Source organism: Bos mutus, chromosome 6 (genome assembly GCF_027580195.1).
Source record: "Bos mutus isolate GX-2022 chromosome 6, NWIPB_WYAK_1.1, whole genome shotgun sequence".
Lineage (NCBI taxonomy): Eukaryota > Metazoa > Chordata > Mammalia > Artiodactyla > Bovidae > Bos > Bos mutus.
In genome coordinates, this window is record NC_091622.1 from 26,108,691 (window position 1) to 26,135,857 (window position 27,167).

Here is a 27,167-nt window from a genome sequence, read left to right on the forward strand (position 1 = left end):
TTTGGTTCAGGGCCAGATCATATAGCTTTGTATAACTCTCCTTTAATCAGTCCATTTCTATCTGCTCTGAAAAGATGCTGGAGGGCATTATATGAACTAATTATCTGTTCTAGCAATAAACAGACAATATGTTGTTTTGAAGGTTTTTCTCTTTGTGAAATATAATTATCCTTTTGTCTCATCAGTCGCCCCAATGTCTCTTCTTTGATTAAATCACAAAATTCTAAAACCGACAGTATCATACAAACATCAGAGCAAGGGGATGATGTGGTCTCTGCTGCTGCTGCTGCTGCTGCTGCTAAGTTGCTTTAGTCGTGTCTGACTCTCTGCGACCCCATGGACAGCAGCCCACCAGGCTCCCCTGTCCCTGGGATTCTCCAGGCAAGAATGCTGGAGTGGGTTGCCATTTCCTTCTCCAATGCATGAAAGTGAAAAGTGAAAGTGAAGTCGCTCAGTCGTGTCCAACTCCCAGCGACCCCATGGACTGCAGCCTACCAGGCTCCTCCGTCCATGGGATTTTCCAGGCAAGAGTACTGGAGTGGGGTGCCATTGCCTTCTCCGGATGTGGTCTCTAGGGAGGGATGAAATAGCAGTTCCCTCCTTTTTCAGGGCTGGTATCAGCAAAGGGAAGGCTTCTCTGCAGAGCTGGAGTTACTTGGCCAGGGTTGCCCAGCTACTGTGTAGCAGAACTCTGTGAGCTGGGACTACGCAGAGGTAGCGGAGGACAAAGGACATGTAACAGCTCAGTATGGTGCATACTGGCTGTATGTTTGGGCCCTGAGTTGGGGGTGAGGATGCAGCAGCAAATGATGCTGAGTCCCTGTCCCGTAGGGCTTGTTTTTAGTGGGGGCACCAGCAGTAAGCAGTTTAACTAGCCAGGAACATGTGTGCAGGTGTGGATGAGTGCTGAGAAACGCAAGGTACAGAGTAAGGGCTACTTAAAGAGTGGTGGGGAAGAGGTCTCTCTTACTTTTTATTTCTTTTTGGCTGTGTTACGTCTTTGTCGCTGTGCGGGCTTTTCTCTAGCTGTAGTGAGCGGGGGCCACTCTCCAGTTGCAGTGCCATGGCTTCTCTTGTGGAGCACAGGCTCTAGGGTGCATGGGCTGCAGAAGTTGCAGCTCATGGGCTTCGTAGTTACGGCGCCTGGGCTTTAGAGCACAGCCTCCGTAGTTGTGGTGCGTGGATTTAGTTGCTCTGAGGCGTGTGGAATCTTCCTGGACCAGGGATCAAACCTGTATCTCTTGTTTTGGCAGGTGGATTCTTTACCGTTGAGCCACCAAGGAAGCCCCAAAAGGGATCTCTTTTAGATAGAGCACTTGGGAACGGTCTCCCTGACAAGAGGGTGCTGGAGCAGAGACCTGGATGAAGTAAAGAGGGGTCTGCAGAGCATTGGGGGAGTAGCATTCTAGGCAGAGGGACTGGCAAGTCCAGTGGCCCTGAGTCAGGCACATAGCGATTCTGAGGAGCAGGAAGAGGCCAGTAGAAAGGGGGAGCTAGATGTAAGGCAGGTGGCCAGAGAGGCAGGCAGAGCCAGGAGGGGCAGGGGCCAGTAGAGGCTGAATGAGAGGAAGTTACCAGGCCATTAAGGGAGTGTCCTAATCTGGCTTTTAAGATCACTCTGGTTGCCATGAGGGGAAAAAAAAAAGCACAGCTCTGGGGCTGAAAGACCAGCATTCAGTACTGACTCCTTCCTTTGCTGTCAGTGTGACTTTGGGCAAGTGGTTTAGCGTCTCTGGGTACCCTTCCCTGGTTTATGCAAAGGACACTCGTGTCAGCTTGTAGGGTTGCTGTGAGGATGAAGTGGGGTGGCTCCCCACACTGGGCCTGGTGTAAGGTACATGCTTTCTGGGACATGGTTCCCTTCCTTGGATGCCCTACATGGGCACCAGCACAGAATGGGGGCTTTGGGAGCTGCCTCAGATTTTTGGAGCATTCCAGGCTCTGATCTGTGGACTGAGAATCGGCTGTGTTCTGGGGTCTCTTAAGGAGGGTGTGATGTTCATTGATTGACTTGGTAGCTGCAGAGGCTGCTCCGCTGAAGCCCTTGGGGATAAGTTCTAAGCTAGACCAGGCCACTGCTGGGATGATGTTCTGAGGTGAACCGCAGGCGGCTGAGGGTGACGGCCGCGTGCACCTGCAGGGCGGGTCACACCAGCCTGTGCATCAGTAAATCCCCCCAACGGAGACGTGGTGACATTTACTTGAAAAGAGGCCCAGAGGGTAAATCCCCAAACTGGGTCACGGCTGGAAGGATCAGATTTCTTTAATAGGTGGGGTTTTGCACATTTTTATGTGGAGCACAGAAACATTGGAGGCAAAAATCATTAAAAATACCAGGCTGAGATTTAGGACTAATATTACAGTGGAATATTAGACTTAATAATTAAATAATACATTTAATCTAGCTTCCAGATCACCGTCAAGATGCAAAGGATGAATGTGTCTCCAGGGGAAACTGGTTTATGTGCAGTTTTTCAGAAATCATAGGATCTGTGGTTTTAGAAGGAACGTTAACAGTCACGTTGCATGAATTACCGCCACTACAAGCTTGGCAGCGTCCGGCAGTAATCACCTCATCCATTCAAAGAACATTATTGAGCACACAGCGTGGGGCATGGCTTGCGCTGGATTCTGGGCATGTAATTCCTCAGGGAATTCATGTTCTAGGACAGGCATGATTATATACATAAACTCTGAATGCTAGTTTGTTCTAGGACGGTGTGCTTATATACATAAACTACACTTCAGTCATGTCCCATGCTTGCGACCCCACGAACTGAGGCCTGCTAGGCTCCTCTGTCCATGGGATTCTCCAGGCAAGAATACTGGAGTGAGTTGCCATTTCCTCCTCCAGGGGATCTATAAATAAAGTAATACATTGCAATTTGTGCTAATTTGGAGAGTACAGAAGTTGAACAATTCCTTGGGCAAAGCACTCACCACTTTTCTCTGGGTTCCTCTTACTATTAGAAAGACCTTCCTCCTGCCAAATTAGAATCATGTCCTACTGGTTTTCATTCATGGAATGTAGGTCTGCCCCATTGGGGCCCATTGTAAGCCCTTCTCCGTATTTAGTCCTTGGTGTGTTTCCTTGTGAATTTCCAGGTTCTGGTGGAGGTGGGGGATCCCTCTGCCATCTTGATCTCACTCCTCTGACGTCCCTATGGGTTCTCTTCTCCAGGGAGAGGATGTTTTAGGGGCCATAGAGGGTAGGGCTGGATCGCGTCCCCTCTCTCCTGTCTGCTCAGTACCACTGAGGTCACACAATGTATCACTGAGTGGTCTCAGGTTGGTCCAGGTCCAGCTGGGTTTCCTCCCTCCATCTCACATCTGGCTGATTTTCAGAGGCAGATACAAGAGTCCAGATTGCCCCAGGTCTGTTCTACCTGCCTACCTGCAGAGATTGCTCTGAAGCTGGAAGCTCAGTGCTCTGTCAACCAGCACATTCCCCACTCCGCTCAGCTTGGTTTTAGCCGTACTTTTGATCAACGTCCTCGATCAAGTCCTCCTTTTAACTCAGACCTTCCTTTAACTCCTTGCTCCAGTGCTACCTGGCAAATTCGGATTCAGTAGGTCTGGGGTGTGGACACCAGGAGGCTCTGTTTTACAAGCTTCCTGTATTATTCTGATTGCAGTCAAGTATAGCTATCACTGATAGAAGGCAGTGACATATTGAGCAGGCCGAGGACAGAACCCAGTGACATGTCACTGGAAATTTCCTTTGGGGTTGACATCATTGACTTGTGTGTGCCCTTGGGTGTCATTAGTCAAGGAGTCTCTAATCCATCTACTTGTCATTGTATCAGACTGTCTTTCTGCATCTTGTCTTTTCTCTGAATAACTAGCCTAGGACTCATATGAACCTTGCTGGCACTTTCTCATTGAACATCATTTTCTTGCCCAGGTACCCAGAAACCTTTATCAGTCAAGTGAGGACTGAGGCATGTTTAATCATTCTTCTCTTCTAGGAACACTTTGCTACTTGGCTTCCAAGATCCATCACATTCTTGAGTTTCATACCTCATTAGCAGTGCCTTCTCATACTTGTTTGCAAAGTCCAGCTGCCTCTTGAACTTCTGAATTCTGGAGAAGCCCCTTGTTTCTCTTCACTCAGGCTCTGGGAATTCTCATTCAGGCTCAGGGCCTCAAGCATCATTGATCACTGATGACTTCCAAATTTACATCTGTGGTCCTGCCCTCTTCTGAACCCCAGTCTCATGCCCAGCATCTCTGCTGAAAGGCCCGCCAGGCTTCTGGAGCTTCATAGCCCAGAGAAACACTCCCGATTTCTCCCCTCACACCTTCTCTTCCCAGTTGCAGGAGATGGCGGCTCGGTCCTCTTCACTTGTTTGGGTGTTCTTGACACCCTTGTCTTTTCTTCTCATACCACATTCAGTCTGTCGGCAAACACTGTCAGCTCTGTTTTGAAACTGCACTGAGAATATGATTTCTTCCAACCACCTCCACTTCTACACACTAGTCTAAGCTGCAGGCTTTTGCCTCTGTTAGTGCAGACGTCTCCACTGTTCCCCAGCCTCTGCTCTCGTGCCTCCACTCCCAGCCCTGGCCGTCTCCAAACAGCAGCCAAAGTGATTCTTTTATTTATTTATTTATTTTTATTATTACTTTTTCTATTTTTGGCCGCACTCACAGCTTACGAGATCTTAGTTCCTTGACCAGGGTTTGAACCTGGGTCCCTAGCAGTGAAAGCGTGGACTTCTAACCACTGGACTGCCCAGAGTGATTCAAGCATAAGGCAGAATCCTGTCGCGTCTCTACTTCGAGCCCTCCAGTGCATTTACCGTCTCACTCAAAGCTGAGTACAGTACTGTTACTTCCTGGTCCTTCTTTCCCACGCTGCGCCCGCCCCTGATGCGCTCCAGCCCCAGCTCATCGTCTTGAGTTCCTCCGCCGTCTCGGATGGACCTACCACCCCAGGGTCTTCGTGCCACTCGGCCCCTAGGAGGTGTGTTCTTCTGTAGAGGTCCCACACAGCTGCTTTCCTCTGCTTCCTGGTCTCTGCTCCAGGGCCACCTTCGTCTGTGGGCCTCCCTGGCCTGTTTGAAGCAGCCACTTCTCACGTTAGTCCCAGCCCCTTCCGTGTGCTTTCCCCGCATTCTGTGTTGTCAAAGGACTTACCACTCACACGGATTTTTTTTACCCCCCTAAACAGGGACTTCTGTTTACTACTACACTCTAGCGCTTAGAACATTAACTGACATGTAATACCATTCAAGAAACATTGCTTGTGGGAGAATGAATGTGCAAAGGGAAGATGAAAGCGTTCTTTTCAACCCTGGCTCTATCATTCAGACCTCTAGTAAGCATATTATCAGTTCTTATAGCCTAAAAGGAAGTAAAGTGATATGTGGTTTCTGGTATCTGATATGGTAAGGGGTTCATTCAGTGTAGAAACAGCAGATTTCTAACATCCAGGGGGAAAAAAAATTATTTCTGGTGTATAAGCGGTAATCTGTGTATGTCTGTCTTGACTTAGGGAAGAATTGGGGATATCTTCCCTTTTCCGTTTTGCCCAGTGTTTATACCCTTTCCCTGCTTTGTGTGGGATTTTATGCAATTTGAGTTCCCCAACCTAGATTGAACCCTGGGCCCTCGGCAATGGGAGCGAGGAGTCCTAACCACTGGACTGCCAGGGAATTCCCATGGTAATGCTTTTGACTTAATTCTTAGGTAGGGGCACGAGGCTGGGTGATAGATCACTGACAGTTGTAAGTGGGGCTACACTGTTGGGGGCAAGGGGGAGACTCGGCTTTTCCAAGTGGGAAAAGTGCGCTTCCCTGGTCCTCAGTGTGAGCTCTTGGTTTCTCCTGTGCCTCCTGCCACCGCTCACACAGCACCAGCCCTCTGCGTGGAGGGCAAACCTGGCCTGGCTTGTCTGACCTGGAAGCTCTTTGAGGGCAGGAGCCTGTCTTCTTCAGTTTATTATGCTCAGGTCTAGCATGGTCAGATCCGGGTGCTCGTGACCACGTGAATGAGAATGTGCGGGAGAACTGTATACATTGTGGCAGACCCCATGAGCTGGGGGCACAGTGCTGGCCCTGGCAGGTGGGATGGCCATGAGAGGAGCTCTCTAGTCTTTATCACTTTTCTCCCTGGCTGTCCTGGGGATAAGGGTGAGTCTTTTTGCTGGAGGCCTTCCCCCTGACCACTGTCTGTAATGCCAGTCTTCACTTCAGAACCCTCCGGTTGCTGCCTGTCACGATTGTACAATAGGCTCAACCTGGAAGAACTTTGCCGATTTTTCCCAGGAAGGAAAAGCTAGACAAGGAGATTCAGTGATTCAAGCAATTCATAACGGTGGTGGTCAAGGTAGCCAGAGGGAAGTGGTAGGTGGATGCGGTTACCCAGGTAACTTAAAGAGAAAAATGCTTGCCTCCCCTGAAAAAGTACTTGAAGGAGACATTTCTGAGATGCCGAGAATACTTTTGAAGGCTTCATTTCGTGGACTGAAATGTAAGTTTGCATCTCTTTCTCAATTGTCCATGTGATCCCCACAGGCTCTCTGTTGCAGTTGAAAATCTGCAAACTGAACAGCTTTTGTTGAGTATCTAGAAAGTCAGCCTATGCTCTGAGGTGTTGTAAACAGTATGCTCAGCAAAGGCATGATATATGTTAGGGGAAAAAAAAACTTAATTTTTCTCTTTTTGTATGTCCCTGTAAACTTTTTTGCAGAGAAATTTATCAGGAATGAAAATTCAGGTGGATCAAAAATTGAGTGTCTTTGTTGTCCACCCTCAGATACCGCAGTCCTACCCTGGGCCAGGAAGATGCCCTGGAGGAAGAAATGACATCCCACTTCAATATTCTTGCCTGGAGAAATCCCATGGACAGAGGAGCCTGGTGACTACAGTCCACAGGGTTGCACAGAGTTGGACATAACTGAAGTGACTTAGCATACATGCATTCTCATTTTAGGCACTAGTCCAGGCCCAGTTATTAGAAATGAAAATAGTAGTCAGTCATGTCTGACTCTTTGCAACCCCATGGACTGGTGCCCACCTCTGTTCATGGAATTCTCCAGGCAAGAATACTGGAGCGGGTTGCCATTTCCTTCTCCAGGGAATCTTCCTGACCCAGGGATTGAACCCAGGTCTTCTGCACTATAGGCAGATTCTTTACCATGTGAGCCACCAGGGAAGCCCAGTTATTAGACAGGGCTGGATAAAAATTGAAACCCCAAACCTCACTTTGCTTTAAAATGTTTGCCTTGCCTGGCACAGTCAACCTTGGGCCCCTGGAGAGGAAGGGCCTTTGCCCCCTGCTTCCTCCTGTCCCCCCTCCCCAATCCCCCAGAGGTTTCTCTCCCACTTCCTGCCAGGGCAGAAATGTGGGTGCAGCTTTGCTCTCTGAGCCTGGCAGGTGGTAAAGGGGATGGTGCCTTGGCCCTTTTGAAGTTTCCCCAGGGTCCCTCTGCCTTGCAGTTCCCTTCCTCTGGGTGGGCATCCCTGTTCTAGGTGGCCACCCAGTACCCCTGCCCAGACCTGGTGTCTCCGAGCTTCCTCAGGGATCCTCTTGAAACTTCCTTACTAGGTAGTTCCTTTCTTTTGGATGAAAAGAAATCTGCTCCCTTATCTAGGAAGTGGAGTCACACAACACAGCAACTGCTGAGAAGTCTCATACCATAACCCAGCCCCTCACCCCCTTGATTTCACTGAGGTGTGCAAGAGAAGGAAGTTCTTTGCTTCGTGGTGTGTGTGTGTGTGTGTGTGTGTGTGTGTGCATGCGCACACAGTAGGAGGTCATCTCCTATTCACTTCGGTTTTCAGATCGTGATCAGTAAAGTCTGAGGTAAGACTATCATATTTTTCTTAACATTTTAGAGACAGGTATATGTTTCCCAGGTGGTGCTAGTGGTAAAGAACCTGCCTGCCAATGCAGGAGACATAAGAGACTTGGGTTTGATCCCTGGTCAGGAAGATCCCCTGGAGAAGGGCATGGCAACCCACTCCAGTATTCATGCCCGGAGAACCCATGGACAGAGGAGCCTGATGGGCTGTATAGTCCATAGTGTTGCAAGGAGTTGGACGCGACTGAATGACTTAACACGCATGCACGCACATATGATGTTACACTGGAAACAAGAACAGTCTTGCCCACTGCTGCTTTTTCTCTTTAGACAGTAGAGCATTGTGGTTGGAACACTGCTCTGGGCTCAAACCCCTGCTCTGCCACTTTCTCACCTGGGTCGCCTGGCAAGTTACTCCATCTCTGGGTCTGTGTCCTGCCATGGAAAATAGTCATACCTGGAAAGTTAACTGTGAGGGGGAAATTATCCAGGTAGCTCTGAGCCTGGCAGTCAATGCTCAGTCGTGTAGCTCTTAACAGGGCCTTCATCCCACAATTCAGCATCACCACAGGACCCCCAACAGCTTCCTTAGCCCATAGCGTGAGCTTTCTGAATTCACACGTGAGCCTCCTCTGCTCAGAATGCCTTCAGAGTCAAACCCAGCCATGCTCCGCCAGCCTCTGTCTCCTCTCACCACTTGTGACAGTCACATGTGCACCCCGCGGTGGGCCAGGTCCACCTTGTCTCTGCCCTTGCTGACATGACCTTCTGCCCCTCCCGTGTACACTCATGTAACACACACTAATACCTCTTCCCAGAACCCTCCTACTAACCTGTCCCCCCTCTAGACTAGCTCCTGAGGGTGTCCCCATACGTTCACTCTGAATATCCATGACTTGCACAGTATCTGGCGCGTCTCAGGTGATTCCCAGGAAACTGTTTGCTCAGGAACTGAATGAGTTGTGCATCTCTGAAGCTCTAGGATACAGTGATCACCTACCACTACATTAGACTTTGTTTGGGTTTTTTTTTTTTTTTTTGGCTTTAGTTGCAGGGATACTGTGATCAGAGTCTCTATTACATATTTCAGTTTAAACTTTTTACTTAGGAATATTCTGGATATGTTTCTCATCTTCTGCACATGGACACAAAATACCCGGAGAGTGGCTTGGAACATGCTGGGTTTTTGAAAAATGACACTTTCGCAGGTGGCTGTGTTTCCTTGTTCGAAGAGGCAGTTGCTCCACCCAGGTGGTGGTGGTGGTTTCCTGGCCTGAGCGCGGTACCAGCGAGGGCACCACATGGCTGGCCTCCCCATCGGAGGCTCGGTTGCAGGATTTTCTGGAGCCCTGAGAGACAGCTGTCTCTCTTCTTCTTCCTCACCACAAAAGCAGGTCATGGCCATTTTTTATCTTTAAGAAAGGATTACTTGAATCTCACCATGACCTTTTCTGACAAGAAAAATACGGGAAACCACATGTCTTGAAAGCGTCTGGTCTTCCTTTAACCTCGTGTCTCTTTGCCAGGCTGTGAGTTATGCTGCCCTGCGCCCTTACATCTCTCTGAACTGCTCAAGTCCCAGCAAGCTCCTGTCTCTCTACATCCTCTCCCTGGATTCTGCAGCAGTTCCTTAGACAGACGGGGGTTCTGGGGTGTGCAGAGCAACTTTGTCCTGTAACATCTGTAGAGGATCTCTGATGACTTGTTGGGGGCAGGTGGCCCTGTGGCCCAGCTTGGACTTCCTGTGGTCATTGTCACCAGCTTTCCAGGGCCACCCCCTCCAAGTAGCTCATTTTCTTGAAACTGTCCTGTCTTGGCATTCTTTCTCAAGTAGGGAAATGCTGCTCCCCCTCTTACTCTAGGAAAACTGGTGCCCGTTTCACCCAGTGTAGTGTAGAGAGGGTGGGTGAGGTGGGACGCAGGATCATAAATCTCAAAGGGGCCCATCTGGCCTGGCTGTGCCTGCACATTCCATAGGCTTGTCTCTGTTTCTCATCCAGCCGCTGGAAGGAATGTGCTCGTATATGCCAAAGCAGAAGAGTCCCAGACCTTGGGGGCTTATTGATGCTATTTTTTGTTTTTTTTTTTTTTTTGCTATGTGAGTTGAGAGAAAAGAAAGTGAAGCTTGCCAGGTGGCACACAGAGGTCGCTCTGTGCTGCTGGGGAAAACCACAGATACTCCTGAGGTTTATGGGTTTGAAACCCTCCTGGAGCTTCGCTTGCATGTTCGTATCTGCACGTGTGTAGAAACCTCTTACAGGAAGAAACAGTAACTCAGAACATAGTCCTTGATGGCAGAACCCTGGAAAGAAATGACTTAAATTCCAGAGATTATTGAATGCATGAGGTGCTGATGAGTAGATGGAAGCTGGAGGGAAGATGGGCTGGTTTTTCACATCCTGACTGAGACATACCAGGGTCTTCTCAGGTGGTGCTAGTGGTAAAGAACCCGCCTGCCAAGGCAGGAGGTGTGAGAGAGAGGAGTTCGATCCCTGGGCAGGGAAGTTCCCTTGGAGGAGGACACGGCAACTCACTCCAGTATCCTTGCCTGAAGAATCCCCTGGACGGAGGAGCCTGATGGGCTACAGTCCATGGAGTTGCACAGAGTCAGACACAGCTGCAGTGGCTGAGCACACGCACACTGAGACTTACCAGGCCTCTCAGACCACTGAAGGATGAGACCTCACCGAGAACGGGACGTGGTTTAGTAAGTGGAAAGTAATCCAGGACCCGTGACTCCCTGGTGACCAGAGTGCCTGGTCGGGTTTCTAAGCAGCAGCTGTGCCCCTGGCCTGGTTGAGGTGTGTAATCTCGGCCACGTGGCGGCCGACCTGCGCCTGGCTGCTTCTCTCTGCTCTCTCCTCTGCTTCACCACTTCTTTGTACTCTTGGCTCCCACCCACTCGTGGCTTCTGCTTACTCCTGACCTCTCTCTCCCTTCTGCCTTTACTCTGAGTGCCTTTCAGGTGACTTCCCATTTCTGGAGAAAGAAGGTTGATTGGCAGGTCAGTTCCTCCCACCTCCGTAAGACATCATCCTACGTGGGCGTGGCTTTCTTGGAAGAGGGTCCCGCAGGCCAAGTGCCAGAGCAAAATAGATTTCTCTCCAAAGCTGTCGGTTAGAGGCCCCTCCAGCGTGCTGCTATAGCAGCGGTCCCCGACATTTTGGGCACCAGAGACCGGTTTCGGGGAAGGCAGTTTTTCCATGGGATGGGCTGGGGCCGGGGGGACGGTATGGTTTAGGCGGTAGTGCAGTGACGGGGGAGTGGCACAGGAGGCTTGGCTTGCTTGCTTCTTGCTGTGTGGCCCTGGTTCCTAACAGGCCGTGAGCCAGGGACTCTGTTCTATAGCATCTGCTGTCGTCCTCTTGGTCTAGTAATGATGAAATGATGATGCTGATCAACTTTGAATTCTTGTTATTTGCCAAAGACGTAGCCTAATATTTGAATTTACTTGGATTATTTTCTACATCCTCATAGTAACCTTATGATGTAAGGTACCATTTCACAGATGTGGAAATTGAGGTTTAGGCAGGTTTGGTACCTTAACCAAGATCACTCTGGTGTAAGTAGTGCAACTGAAAGTCAAGACAACGTAGTCTATACTGCAGCATCCTCTCTGTCTGTCTGTCTTACATTTAACCCTTGTCTGTTGTTCAGTTGCCAAGTCGTGTCCAACTGTTTGTGACCCCATGGGCTGCAGCATGTCAGGATTCCCTGTCCCTCACCATCTCCTGGAGTTTGCCCAAGTTCATGTCCATTGCATCAGTGATGCCATCCAGCCATCTCATCCTCTGAGGCCCTCTTCTTCTTCAATCTTTCCCAGCATCAGGGTCTTTTCCAAGGAGTCAGTTCTTCACATCAGGTGGCCAAAGTGTTAGAGCTTTAGCTTCAGCATCGGTCCTTCCAATGAATATGCAGGACTGATTTCCTTTAGGATTGACTGGTTTGATCTCCTTGTTGTCCAAGGGACTCTCAAGAGTATTCTCCAGCACCACAGTTCAAAAGCATCAATTCTTTGGCGCTCAGCCTTCTTTATGGTCGAACTCTCACATCCATACATGACTACTGGAAAGGACATAGCCTTGACTCTACAGACCTTTGTTGGCAAAGTGACGTCTTTGCTTTTTAACACACTGTCTAGGTTTGTCGTAGCTCTTGTCTGAAGTGAAAGTAGCTCAGTCGTGTCTGACTCTGTGATCCCATGGACTATACAGTCCATGGAATTTTCCAGGCCAGAGTTCTGGAGTGGGTTGCCATTTCCTTCTCCAGGGGATCTTCCCAACCCAGGGATCGAACCCAGCTCTTGTCTATATACTACCCCTTTTCTGGATTCCAAGGGAAATTGCAGGTGAGCCAGGGAGCTTGAGGACAGGATGGTTCGTGCAGAAGGAGACTGGAATGCTCTCTGCCACACCCTAGAGCAGGTTTGTCTGAGTGGCTGGAATTTCAGTCTCCCTTGTATGGTGACAGATGCACATCAGTACCTTTCTTGTTTGTTGACTCTCTAAACTTCTGTTATAATGATATTGCCTCAGCTGTGTTCCATTAATGTATCTTATTTCTTAGACACCTATTGGTCTCCTTGCTTAGTTCTGCGAGATACCGTCTAGTACTTCGGGGATAGTGGAAATCTCCTATTTTCACTGGTGAATCATCACTTAAAAACTCCAGATTGATACGCCAAGAGCTAGTTGTCTTATAGCCAATTTGTGGACTGGCTAATTTGCTGAAAGTATTTGTTTCAACTTTTTAAATTGACTGCTGTTCATTTTGTCTTTATAGCAGCACTTTGCTATGGTCAATTTGTTTTTGCTTCTGCTGCCTGCTGCAGCAACAGCTATAGACTTGGAGATGACTGAGAGTCACAAGAATACAGATACAGGTATAGATAGTACGGGCTTCCCTGATAGCTCAGTTGGTAAAGAATCTGCCAGCAATGCAGGAAACCCTGGTTCGATTCCTGGATAGGGAAGATCCGCTGGAGAAGGGATAGGCTACCCACTCCAGTATTCTTGGGCTTCCTTGTGGCTCAGCTGGTAAAGAATCCGCCTACAATGTGGGAGACCTGGGTTTGTTTGATTCCTGGGTTGGGAAGATCCCCTGGAGAAGGGAAAGGCTACCCACTCCAGTATTCTGGCCTGGAGAATTCCATGGACTGTATAGTCCACGGGGCTGCAAAGAGTCAGACACAACAGAGTGATGTTCACTTTCACTTTCACGCAGATATTATGAATATGAAGAATTCTTATGAATGCTTATTTATACTAATTTTTCTTAATATAATCTTAATATATGAACAGGTTTCCCAGGTGGTGCCAGTGGTATAGAACCCACCTACCAATGCAGGAGGCGTAAGAGAGAGGGGTTCAATCCCTGGGTTGGCAAGATTGCCTGGAGGAGGAGTTTGCACCACACTCCAGTATTCTTGCCTGGAGAATCCCATGGACAGAGAATCCATGGGTTTGCAAAGAGTCTGACATGACTGAAGTGACTTAGCATGCATGCAATGTATTAACAAAGAATATGTGTATAGGAGATCCGCCTATATTCTTGAGACTGTGGTATTTGAATATATTCTTCTTGTGACTTGCAGTCTTGGTCTCTGGCTTTCTCTCTCATTCTGCCTCTTTCCTTTTCTGTCTTTGCTGTTGCTATTCAGATTTTCACCTTCACATCAACCATCACAATTGACTAAAGGAATAAGTATATGCAGACAACTACTCTGCTTCTCATCCATTTATCCTTATTCCAATTAGATTCTACTTCAGAGGATATTTTCTGAGCTTACATGCAAAATCTAGTGCCCTTGACGTCTTTGACTCCCAGGGCTTTGCTGCAGGATACACGCAGGAGGAAGAGGAGGACTTCCTAGTGGGGTACATACAGGCTGTGTGTGTTCTCACATCAGCAGTAGTTTGGGGTGCAAAGGAGGGCAGCCAGTTGACATTTTGTATGTTTATTTTTTTCAATAAGTTTGAGTTTTAAAAAGTTGTTAATTTAAACCCAAGGACGGAACATTCAAGTCAATATGGAGAACTAGAGCTAAAATCATGTCCGGATTGTCAGTGACATAGACAAAACCTAAAAGTTCCTTCCATAACTGCTTGTTTCATAAATGATGCTGAGTTGATAGTGAGTCAACATGAATGAGACTATTTACACTGACTCAGTCGCTGTGTGGACTGGAAATATCAACTAGCTGAGGAAAGGTATCGTTAAATCTAACACTTGTCTCTTCACCTTCCCATCCCACTTCCCGTCTGTTTCCCAGCCCACCCCCAACACTTTTTTTCCAGTGTAAATTGGGAGCTTTAGTTTTTGTTGTTTTAAATAAAAACTCAAATGGATACATTTTATTTCTTTTTTTCCTTTTTTTTTTTAAAATTGAAGGATAATTACAATACTGTGTTGGTTTCTGCCAAATATCAACTTGAACTAGCCAGCCATAAGTGTACCTATGTCCCCTCCCTCTTGAACCTCCCACCTCCTACCCCATGCCACCCCTCTGGGTGGTCACAAAGCCCCAGTTTGAGTTCCCTGCGTCATACAGCAAATTCCCACTGGCTATCTATTTTACACATGTTAGTGTATATGTTTCCATGCTGCTGTCTCCAGAGGGCTTTAGTTTTGGTTGTGCTTGTGTGTGTGTGTGTCTGTGTATGTACCCATACGTGCAGCGATAAAGCCCAGTGTATCCAGTGCTTTGTTTTGTTGTGTGGAACTCCTCAGGTGCAAATCGGCTCCACATAGAACCCGTTTACGCAGTCATGGAGTCTAAGGCTCCTGAGTGACTTGCAGAACTCATGGTCAGGCCAGGATCTAATATCAGCAGGATTTCTCTCCCTACTCTCGTTACTCGCTGCTCGCTGCAGACTGACTTTCTCTACAAAGTAAAACACACAGCATGGGGCTCCAGAGTTGAACCTTTTATAGCTTCAGACTCTAGAGACAGATATTTATTCTAAATCCTGGGGTTGAGGAAGGGGAATTTCAGGCTTTCTGACTCTCACCCAGGTGGTGGGGTTATGTGAGAACTCTGAGTAGCTCATGGAGTGGGTTTGGGGAGAGTGGACCTTTACAAGGAGGAGGGGGCCCTGTTCCCAGAAGAACAGGGCGGTGCCTTCTTCTAGGTTCCTAGAAGCCTAGGTGTCTGCTGCCGGCGGGCTTGCACATTCCTGAGGATTTACCACGAATCTGAATGTCTATTTTAAATCCCTTGGCTGACTTAACTGTAATCTTAGATTTTTTTTTTTTCCTTCCGGCATCTTGTTAACTATACAAGCTTTAATTATAATTACTCTTCAGCTGGCATGTTCTAGCACTTCTTACTCATTTGTCAAATTGAGCTTAACACAATCAAAAAGTCCAGGGAAAGACCCCATCTTTGAGACAGCAGAAGGCTGAACTGTCAGCTACCCATCATTTTTGTAATCCACAGTCTTGTTGCCTCGATTATGTTCAGCTCCTCTTTGGTTGCTCTGTGTAGTTAGAAGCAGTAAGACTGCTCTTTAGTGACTATTTGGAGGCATTGCACAGGTGAAAAAGTCTTTTTTTCTATCTCCAATCAGGTAAGCCATCCTAATCCTAAGAAAAAGAAGACCAGGCATTGACTGCCACACTTTGTGTTTTAAGATGTGAGTTGGTTTCCAACAGATAACTACCTGGAATTCATTTAAAATAAAGTTCTTGGTCGTCTTTTCTGTCCTTTGCAGAATTTTATTTCCTCCGAGCTCTCAGTATCTGGCTCCAGCCCTGTCTTTTGCCACAATGTAGGATTAAATGAGTAGGATCTGCAGTCCAGCTCGGGCCCCAAATGATTGTTGTTTCCATGGAAACAGTTGAAGGCCTCTCAATTAAAACTGCCCCTGCAGGCTGGGGAATCTAAAAGTATGAAAATGAGTTTGTCTGAGAAGCCAAATTCTCATATTCCAAGTTAAACACAGAGAGGACAGTGCCCCAGGAATCCACTGACAGCTGGAATCGCACTTTTTTTTGCCTTTAAGGGAGGGAATGTCTTGGTATTTCAGGCCCAGGTGTGTGTGTGTGTATATGTGTGTGTTGGGTTCCTTGTTTTGCTGAATTCCCCAGATAACTGTCCTTGTTATCCACGGAGCTCTTTGTGTACAGCCATGGATCACCGAAGAGTGTTTGGGAACAATCTGATCTTTGCTCAGACTCTGGTGTGAATCACAAACAACAAGCCCATTAAACATGGATGAAATCATAGAATGGTCTTAAAGTTGGAAGGAACCTAAAGGTCAGTAAGTCCCTATTTCCCTTTCACTTGAGAATCCCTCCTGGAGCCCTGCTGATGGAGGTTCACAGCTTTGATTCCCACGTGAGGGGAAGCACCCCCATGAAGGGAAGCCCTGGTTTCTCAAGCAGCCTTCTCCAACCCATCACTAGAGACCTGCTGGCATTAGAAAGGTCACTTTATGCTGGAACTGACATCTCTTCCTGTCTCTTCCAGCCTTGGTGCCAGATAAATTGAATCTATGTCTCCCATAATTAAAGTTGACTTTATAAAGTGTAAGAATGTTATCACATAGCCCAAAAGCCCTCTCCTCTCCTGGCTGAGTGGGTCTGAAACATCAGGACCTGAAGTATTAACACTTACGTTCATAGGCATTCTGAGGGGAGAGGTTGGTTTCTCCCCATTGCGCGACCCTCACCACTTACTGTCACTTAGATTTTGTCTGACTCCTCTTGCAATTTTTTTTTTCCCCCCTCAGCATCGTTTGTGTAGGTGGAGAATTGGTTATGGTATTTCTGTGTTTTCCTTTTTCCCTGTACAGTATTTATAGTTCAGAACTTGGAACTCTAAGAAACACAAGATTGGATCCAGCCATTGGTCTATGCAGTTTCATGAAGGGTGTGGCTGCCTTGTATGATGTCACCCCAGACATTAGTGAATACACCCTACATTCCTAAGTGTTTAATACTCTCTCAGCCCTTCATTTGTGACTTTATTTAAACTCTGGCCTTTTTCATAAGGTTTAATTGAACATTGTAAGGATCCTTTATGCCTCATGTGTACTATTATTAACATTCTATTATTGTCCTTAAGGTGATCCCTGCCTACCCCCGCCCCCCACAAGAAACAAAAACCTTACAAATTCTCTTGTTCAACATTGCTGCAACTTTAAAATGGGTTAAAACATAAAAACCCTAAACTCCAGTGTTGATTAGTGCTGACTGAGAAGTGCTGGGAAGCAAATACATAGCCTCCATTTGGTAGACAAGGATTATTGAAGTAGGTATTCTGTTCTGGTTCTAAAAAATCAATAGCTGTGAGACCTTCAGCAAGCCACCAGACCTCTCTGTTTCCATTTTCCTCAAGTATAAAAGGAGATGATTGCTTCCTATTCTTCCAGGTTGTTGGGAATGCTTTGAAAACAAATTGTTTAATTTTAAAGGCTTTATAGCAAACTATACCATGGTACTCTGGGGGTATTTTGAGAGCTCAAAACAAACTTAATAAGATAAAAAAAATATTGATGATATTGGATATTTAAGACTCACAGATTTCCACGGTTTCAAAATAACAGTAGCTGGCCTCTGTAAGAATGAATATTAAATATATACCTTCCATTATAGAGAAAAAAATTCTCATATAATTTCTAACATAGATTCTGGGTGGTATTTGATGTGCTATCACACTTAAAAAAAGATTTCAGTAAAGAAGTGGTATTATTTGTGGAGAGATGAAATTACTCTGGGTTCTTTTGGCAGGAGAATAAACAGGTTGCAAGCTGGGGAATAACCTCTGATTTGTAAGTCATTTAAATCCCAGTCCTTAAAAAAAGGGGAGTAAAAAAATACCCTAGTAACTCAACATGGGCAGCCCATCGGTACAAATCACCCAAGTGGGCTTTGGGGATATGAGCTTGATGGGGTCTCCTGACAGTTCAAGGGTAGGCCTGAGGTGAGTTTTTCTCTGGAAAACTTTTAGGGTCTTGGGGCTGGGGCTGTCTGCCATGTTGGCTTTAAGATTGCAGCTCTACCCTTATTTCCTGAGAAATGCCAAGGGCTCGGAGCTGGCCCTGGTCTGGCATCTGCATGCCCCAGGGCTGTAAGGATGACTCCTTTTGGGTGTTGAAAGGTGTTTTTCCTAAACATCTGTTTTTTACTCAAGACCACTTGTATTTGGAGATACGGAAAGCAAAGGTAACAACCATATCTTTTCCGTACAGGGTCTAGTGACAGTTTCTTGGGATCATGTCTTCGTTTTATATAGTTTTACTAAAAATATGAACCCATCTAGCCCTTGGAAAGAAAGTAGGTTTTCTTCTCTTTTTCTTTTCTTTTCTCTATTTTATAGTGTTTCTTGACGTGATGTGACGTGATCAGATCACCTGTGAAGGTTTTCCTGGGGTGGGGCGGGAAGAGACCCCAGTAATCATCTGTTCATGCTGGAAAACTGACCCTGCCTCCCAATGCCCTGTTGTCTGCTCTGTCCAACAGGGAGTTCTGTCCAACATCTCTTCCATCACCGATCTCGGCGGCTTTGACCCCGTTTGGCTCTTCCTCGTGGTGGGAGGAGTGATGTTCATCCTGGGATTTGCTGGGTGCATTGGAGCACTGCGGGAAAACACTTTCCTTCTCAAGTTTGTAAGTACCATACTCCACTTACACACTGAGAGCCAGAGCCTCATCTCACATCAGGAGGACACCCTTTCGAGGCAGGAGTGAGCCGCAACCAAAGGCACTGGCAAGACTGTGGCCTGAGTAATGTTTCTCTTTTAGAAGAGCACTTTAGATGCCCACCACCACCCTCCTCTACCCATGTGCCTGCGTGCTAAGTTACTAAGCTATATCTGACTCCTTGCAACCCTATGGACTGTAGCCCACCAGGCTCCTCTGTCCATCGGATTCTCCAGGCAAGAATACTGTGAGTGGGTTGCCATGCCCTTCTGCAGGGGATTTTCGAGACCCAGGGGTTGAACCCATGTCTCTTACGTCTCTTGCATTGGCAGGTGGGTTCTTTATCACTAGCCCCACCTGGGAAGCCCCTCTACCCATGCCTCCTTAATAACATCAGCACCACCCATGGGGGTTTTGTACATAGATATCACAAGTTTGCAGTCCAGCCCTGAAAATAGCTTTAGAACTAAAGTAGGTCTGTATACGTATCTAGTTTTCTTCTTTTGGGTGATTTTTGCCCCCTCTTTTAAGTACATAGTCAGTAGAAAGCTGACTGGCTTTCAGGTAGTTGGTTCAGAGAAGCCAGACATAAGCACAGTGGCTGTGACCTGTCCAGATTAAGTCTGTTAAACAGAAGGCCCTGGTGACTATAGAGAAATGGTAAACATGCATTTCCTGTGTTCTCTGCTGGTGCAAAGGCCGCCTTTGTGTGACCAGCGTAATTTTTAGATCGCTTGCAGGATATCTGGTGTGATCTGTTAGCATGAATATTTTTGGAGGAGTTTGACTCAGGGGTGGGTAAGTATTAAAAGTCAAGAATGAAAAGGAAAAGCCTCTTCCTTTGGAGATTTCTTCCGCAGGAGATCAAAACGGCATGTGCTTCCCTGTGTGTCTCTGAAGTCAGTTTGGTAGGTGTAGTCAGTGGTCAGGAGTGTGCCTGCCTGTCCGGAGCTTGGCATTCTGGTAGGTGTCTGTCTCATGGCACAACAGCATCCACTTCCCTCTCCAAGAACAGAAAAATGAATTAAAGAAAAAAGACAAACCCACCTTTCCATGGTGAGGGAAGACCGTGACTTGGAGAGATCTGCATTAGTGTTACAGCCGCCGTCCCTGGGCGGCTCCTCTCCCTCTGCTGATGCAGCGTTGTCTAGGGACATGTGCACTCAAACAAGAGCATCGACTAGAGCTGGTCCCGACAGCCATGCTGCATGGGATTCCCACCTTAGCACTTTCACCACGTCTCCTCTGGCATCTTTTCTTGAATTTCCCTAAGAAAAGCAGACTCAGTTTCACCATCCATCAGTCAGTCAGTCAGTCAGTTCAGTCACTTAGTCGTGTCCGACTCGTTGCGACCCCATGAATCGCAGCACGCCAGGCCTCCCTGTCCATCACCAACTCCCGGAGTTCACTCAGACTCACGTCCATCGAGTCAGTGATGCCATCCAGCCATCTCATCCTCTGTCGTCCCCTTCTCCTCCTGCCCCCAATCCCTCCCAGCATCAGAGTCTTTTCCAATGAGTCAACTCTTCGCATGAGGTGGCCAAAGTACTGGAGTTTCAGCTTTAGCATCATTCCTTCCAAAGAAATCCCAGGGCTGATCTCCTTCAGAATGGACTGGTTGGATCTCCTTGCAGTCCAAGGGACTCTCAAGAGTCTTCTCCACCACCACCCCATGCTAACTCTTTTTGAATTTGAGCACCTCTGCCTCAGACAAGGTTCTGGAGGCTGTTTAACTTGAAAGTTCATATAACTCATGCTAACAGGGAAAACCAAGGATTGCTTGGTCCTGTGTACAATTTAATGAGTGCTTGGTTCCCTGTTCTTTATATGTAGGTCTGTGTTGCAAGTAAAGACTGTTCCAGGAATGCGAGAGAGCTGGGTTCAATCCCTGGGTTGGGAAGATCCCCTGGAGAAGAAAACGGCAACACACTCTAGTATTCTTGCCTGGAGAATCCCTGTGGACAGAAGGACCTGGCGGGCTACAATCCATGGGGTCACAGAGAGTCGGACATGAACTGAGCAACTAATCACAGCACAACCACATGTTGTAGATAGTTTTACACACACACACACACACACACACACTTTATTCCTCACCTAGTCTTGACCTCTGGAGTCCTAAGGAGAGCTTTGTCCCTGATTGTGACCTACCAACCCAGCAGTCTTCTTGACATGAGATATTTCTAAATGTTTGAGCTCACCTCACTCAGCTTCTCTATAGCCTCAGTGGTCTCAGATCATACTACTGGCCACTATTTTATCAGTGTTAGTCTCCTTTTCCCCTTTAATGTGATTTACTGGCATGTGGTTTGGTTTATAAGGGTAGTATCTTTAGTAGATCTGATGATTTTTGTAGTTGAAGATACCAGAGTTAACTGAACAGACAGAAATACATACATTTCTCTAGATTAGCATCTTAATTTACGAAGTCCCACATTGAAAATGAAGAGAATAGTGTTGTTTCTTGTTTTTTTTTTTTTTGAGACTTGGAGAATATTTTAAATGCCCTCTCTCTCCACTTAGTACAATCAAAACTGGCCTAGAATATGCTTTGAGCAGGAGCTGTGACAGAAGTAGGAAGTAAATGTCAACACGGCTCCAAACAGCCTCAAAGGTCGGATGCCAGAAGGCTAAGAGAGCTGCTGAGGGAAACCCAGGGGCTGGGAATGAGCTTCCTGGTTGACTGAGGCCCTGAGGTGAAGCCTGTGTGTCAATCTCTGTCCCATAGGAAATGGGGGAAATTAGCTCACGGCATCCGAGGGAGGCAGATTTCTGCCAAATACTTGAGAAGAATTTTATTTGGACTCAATTTCTGATTATGTACGTTATGATTCATTATGAGAAAACGTATCAGAGTGACTGGAACGTGAACTTGCCTCTATGATGGAGGCAAGGACGGACATCTAATTAATACCTTTGCATGGCCTCTGGTTTGCGTGTACACACCTGGGAACCGGCTATGGTTTTTCTCACTCCTATAGTGTGTTATCTGTTATACTGACGTGTAGAGTGCTCCCTGATGAAGGAGGGAGTCGTTTTATGTGGTGGGGTAGGCAGTATGTGAAAAAGTGGTAGGATTTTTTCCCTCTCTTTTTTCTAGATTGAGGAAAGCTTACTTTGAAATTCTTGGTAGTACTGGTGACTGTTAAGAGCTGTTTAGATTCCTTTTGTGGTGAACTCACCAAGGACCGATAGCCAGGAGCTCTGTGGAACCTGAGGGGCTGAGCTAGAAGGTCTAGAATTGTGGCCTAAACCATGGGGTCCTGGACTTTGGCAGGCCCTTCTTCCTTCCAACCCTTCCCTCCCCTCCCTCCTCTCCCTCCCCTCCCTCCCCTCCCTCGTTCCCCTCCTCCCAGCATTTTGGATAAACACTGTCTAATGTGGAAAGACCTGGCCCCATGGTCCTCTGCAACCCCCGACCCCAGTCACAGAAGACTGTGGGCTCTGTGGGGGCAGGGCTGTGCTCCTACCTGCCCTTGACTCTGCAAGGCCCACCCAGGCCAGGGCCTGCGCTCTCCCGGGCCATTCAGTACATGTTTGTTGAATTAAAAAAAAGCTTTTTTTTTTTTTTTTTTTTTTAATTTTTGTAAGCAAATTACGGCACTTCCTTTGCACCCCTCGCCAACGTGTTTTCCTCTCCTGAGCGCCTTGCTGTCTGCTCGCTGAATGTAGACCCAGCAGCAGCTTTCGCGCCCTTGCCCCTCAGCCACTCAGTGGCAGGAGCCCAGCAGGACGGGTGGCCCCAGTGTCACTCTCTCTTTCCTTGTCACCAGAAGTTTACCCTCTGGTCCTTTACAGCTTCATTTCTCATAATCCGTTTGAATGAAATAGTTCGTAAAGGGTGAGAATGTGGGGGTGGGAGGAGGCGGAAAGAAGCATGGGCGTGAGCGGGATGTAGATATGACTAAGATGAGGCACTTCTGGGCGTTTTAGATGAAAGGGAAATTTCTCCAGATTTATGGGCAATGACCGTGTATCCTGTGGTCTCCAGCCTTCCTCTTAAACTCTCATTGTCTACGTCAGCCGGAAGTCTTCCTCCGGCTGCGTGTTGATGTTGTTTAAAATATCACGAGCCTGGTGCTTCACCAGGGAAGGCTGGCACGGCTCGCGTTCCCAAGACAGTGCTCAAACCAGTGGTTTCATTTTATTTTCATGATGGGAAATTTTGTTCATGTCACAGCTTACCTCCTCCCCACCCCCCCGTTCCCCACCAACTTCCTCTTTGACCTCTTCGTCTAAGGTGCACACATCTGCTCTCTTACTCTGTGTGGCAGGTGCAAAGGGGAATTAAAACATGGTGTCCTGAATCCAGAAAAGGAATAGATTGCATCCAGAATCAAGGCCACAGTAGCAAATGACAGACAGTCATAAAAAATTGGGATAATTTATCTTTCAACATACAAAAGCTTACCAGAGGTAGGGGCAGGTCATTGTTCAAGCGTCTGACAAGTGCATTAATCTGGAGAAACTCATTAGGCGTTAATGTGGGTCTAATGAGAAGTTCCTGTTATCCATGTTTGCTTATGGGCTTTGTTGGTTAATTACCAAAATGGAACACCAGAGCCCCTACAATGTGATTATGAAATGATTTTTAAAAATTCTTTTTTGGAGTGTAATACTCTATTAATGAATCTTAAGAAATTGAAGGTTATCTGCTTTGGGCATGGGTAATAACCCAATATAATTACAAACCTTTTTAGAAGAAACCGTTTAAGTATATATGACCAAAAATAGCACTTATAACTGTTTTCTGTGTGCCTTTTGTTTTAGTTTTCTGTGTTCCTGGGAATTATTTTCTTCCTGGAGCTCACTGCTGGGGTTCTGGCATTTGTTTTCAAAGACTGGATCAAAGACCAGCTGTATTTCTTTATAAACAACAACATCAGAGCATACAGGGATGACATAGATTTGCAGAACCTCATAGACTTCACCCAGGAATATGTAAGTTTAAATTTGGCTTATTTTCAGGTTGAAAGCCTTCTTGGAAGGATGAACCCAGTGAATGTTCCTCCTGGCTTCTGCATCTGCCAGTTGCAACCTACCTCTGACTCTTCTGCATGTTTTTTTCATTTGTTTGCTTGTTTTCTAACTTGTTGTATAACTTACATGATTTGTATTCTAATGGGAAATGTCTGATTTTTCACTTATCTCAGTTTCTACTAAGAACAAAGAAGAAAACTCTTAGGCAAAGAGGTTATCATCAAGGGTGCTCACTCCTGTCAACATTTGAAGTCTCTTGTTTTGCTATAGGTTTACCCTCTTTTTTTGCACTGGAGGGGGTAGGCTAAATGTGGATTTTTTTCTATTCTTGGTCCCCTTCCTGGTCATTCTCCATGCTTCATAGCTCATAATAATGTACTTAGCAATAGAATATTTATCCACCAAGTTCCTAAAATTATGCCTATCCGAATACCTGAAACTGAAAACTGAGAAACTTCTGAGCCTCGGTGACTTCTCACAAGTAAATAATCTATAGAGTAGAGCTACCTCCCATTCCAGTTTCTCAACATGTTTGTGAGACAGTGGCCTCTGCGATGCAAATGAGGTAGCAGATGCCCTGTTCCACTCAAAATGCAACATGGTATCAACAGGGGACCAGAAGACACACAGCAAGTGCCAAAATCTCATCAGCTAAGCACCCTTGGGCTAAAAGGACCTTGAGCTGTTTCCGTAAGAGTAAAATGGAAATAATAGTAGCTGCTGTTTAACTCATGGGGACATTCTGACACTAATAAGAGGTACATGGGTGTATATTAGGCTTCAGGTGTTACTGCCCTACAAACTGACAGCCTTTATCTGCATGCACGGAGAAGATAGATAAGGGGAGCAGAACTGAACAGCTGAGTCCATGACATTCATGTATGTGTCATGTATGTGGCAGAACTGGAGGCCAGACAGAAACTCAGTGGACCAGTGGTTTTCTCTTGGTTGGCTGGTTTTCCAGAGTGAGCAGGAGAGGGCTGCGTCAGCGCTTGCCATAGGGGAGGCCCCCTGCCCTGATAGGCACTCAGAAGTGAGCTGAATTGTGCTGGTTTTGTTCTAAGATGCAATGACTGTCCTGGAGCCTGCTGTCCCTCAGGTGTGAAATTAAGCCCTGATTCATTTCCTCAGCAGACTTGACTGTTTTGTTGGGTCATAATGGATGCAAGCTCACACCTTGCCAAGTATTATTGCTGACTAGTTTGCATGACAGATCTGATGGAGCTTTGTAGGCCAACTGGAGATGTACAAGCCAAGCCTTTGGAGGATCCGATGAGCTGGAAGAACATGCGGATACACGTTCTCTTGAGATGCTGTCTGCTTTATATTGGAATTCTGTTATTTCATGTGATTTCACTTTTCTCTCTTGGATTTTAATACTTTGAAGTAGCTATTGATCTTGAAACCCTTACAATGGTCAAGGCTTGATGTTTATTTAACTCAGAGAAGTTGGACTGGGCCAGCATGGGGGAGTGTCAAAGGGACTTATGATGAAGCCACCCTGGAATCTAGCCTGAAGACTCACTGAATTTAACAGCTTGTTTTATTATATTTTAACTGATTGCAGTTTTTAGGTTGAAAATCTAAATCCATGCTCTTGTTTTTAAAAATTCAGAATAGAAACAGATGCAGAATAAAAAGTATGCCTTTCAAACTTGGGGGGTGGTAACAGATATGTTCACTATCTTGCTTGCAATGATGCTTTTATGATGTATAAATATGTGAAAACGTACCAGGTTATACACCTTAAATATGTGCATTTTATTGTATGTCAATTCTATCTCAGTAAAATAGATAAAAACTGTGTAGAGATGGAAATTTAAAAAAGAAGTAAACCCATGGATCTCCTACCATGACCCCAGTTGCCTCCTTCAGACACTGCTGCTGCTTGCTGTCTTGCTGTCCTTCTAGAGTGTTCCTTCATGTACTTGAACCAAACAGACTTTGCTCTGACTGGGCCCTGCTGGTACAATCCTCCCCTGCCCGTCCTCCACCTCCCACCACGGGTCTTATGGCTTTTTTGTCCATCACCAGCACAGGCTTACTACACACCTTCAGCCTTAACTCAGAAGCTTTTACAGTGGCCCTTTAGGTTCATCTTGGTTTAAAAGTAAAATTCTGGGCCAGAGAGAAGGTTAGAGCTGGCAGAAGCTGGGTGTGGGTCATTCTGGCAGGTGGAGCCTGGGCACCTGGTCGCCTCCAAGTTGAGATGTTCTAATTCTCTCCTGTTTGCTCTAGTGGCAGTGCTGTGGGGCTTTTGGAGCTGATGATTGGAACCTAAATATTTACTTCAATTGCACAGATTCCAATGCAAGTCGAGAGCGATGCGGTGTGCCCTTCTCCTGCTGTACTAAAGACCCCGCGGTAAGTGACTGCCAGAAACCCGCTGGCCGTGCATCACACTGACAGTGTGTGTGGGATGAGCAGGTTCTTTTTTTTTCTGGAAACCTCTTCTTACCCACCTATTCCTAATTGTAGCTCCTCTTGCAGGGGGTGGGGGGTTAGAGCTCAGATCATCTCAATAGGAGTAATCATATATATATATATATGTATGTATGTATGTATGTATGTATGTTAGTTGCTCAGTTGTATTCGACTCATGCCCGACATTAATTTAGCGGTTCATGCTGGTTCCTGTTCTAAGCCTGTGTGCATATTGGCTCATTTCACTTTGGGACCTTCCCACTGGCAGATACTACCATTGTCTTCCCTTTTCAGGTGAAATCAAGGCCCATGGAGTTTAAGTAGCTTTCCCAGGCTCGCACTGCTGGCGAGTGATGGGGCTGAGCCTAAACTCTGGCAGCTGCCCATATCGCCTGTATTCCTTCCTCGTGAGAAGGACGGGCTTGTATGGAAGCACTGTGTTGCTTGGGGTTAGTAACCCTTTTCTTGCTGACTCAGCTCTGAAGCAGTCCTAGGAATAGAAGAAGAGTCTGAGACAAGCTAGGACGAGACCACTGCAGGAAGACTGTGGCTGCCCACACTCTTGGCCAGAATGGTGACAGTCACTGCAGCTTGTATGTTAGGAAAAATTATAAAACCTGTCCACAAGCCACCCTCTTTACTGTGGGTTTGATTGTATTTTGAGTCAAATTATTTGTCTGGTATACTGAATGTGTCTCAGTCTAGTCAGACTCTGCGACCCCATGGACTGTAGCCCACCAGGCTCCTCGGTCCATGAAATTCTCCAGGCAAGAATACTGGAGTGGGTTGCCATTCCCTTCTCCAGGAGATCTTCCTGACCCAGGGCTCGAGCCCAGACCTCCCTCATTGCAGGCAGATTCTTTTGTCTGAGCCATCAGAGAAATCTGATACACAGTATGGCTTCAAGTGCAGCTCCCCATCTGTGTATAAAAGCTGGAATTGAGGGTTAGAACAGTACATGTGAGAGGGAAGGTGCCCTTGGCCTTTCCTTGCTCCTCAGCCTCTCTCTGACTGGTCAGCCACCCCATGTCTTCCCCCAGACCCGCCCTTCCCTACAAGGGACAGGGCCATGTGGGTGCTGATGAGTTAGTTCAGTGGCTGCTTCTCCCCTGCAAGGTGGGTGGTGCAGGGCTCTTTAAAAGGGGCCGTTGTTCATCTGTAAAAACACTGAATCATTACGCTATGCCCCTGAAGCTAATATAATATTGTAAAATAAACTATCCTTCAATTTAAAAAATGAAAAAAGAGAGAGAAGGGGACAATGGTCTCAGGTAGCAAAGGAGAACTTCCCCAGGCTCAGCCTGGGCTGTTC

The 27,167-nt window shown here is 46.7% G+C and overlaps 1 protein-coding gene across 2 annotated transcripts in view; it reads left to right on the forward strand.

The window, feature by feature from the left end:
- TSPAN5 (tetraspanin 5) overlaps positions 1-27,167 on the forward strand; it is a 181,943-nt gene that overhangs the window by 147,367 nt on the left and 7,409 nt on the right. For both annotated transcript variants that reach the window (XM_005910176.2, XM_070372107.1), the window contains exons 3-5: positions 18,272-18,418; positions 23,222-23,392; positions 25,670-25,795. In XM_005910176.2, coding sequence (XP_005910238.1) covers positions 18,272-18,418; positions 23,222-23,392; positions 25,670-25,795 — 444 coding nt within the window. The remainder of the gene's footprint in view (positions 1-18,271; positions 18,419-23,221; positions 23,393-25,669; positions 25,796-27,167) is intronic.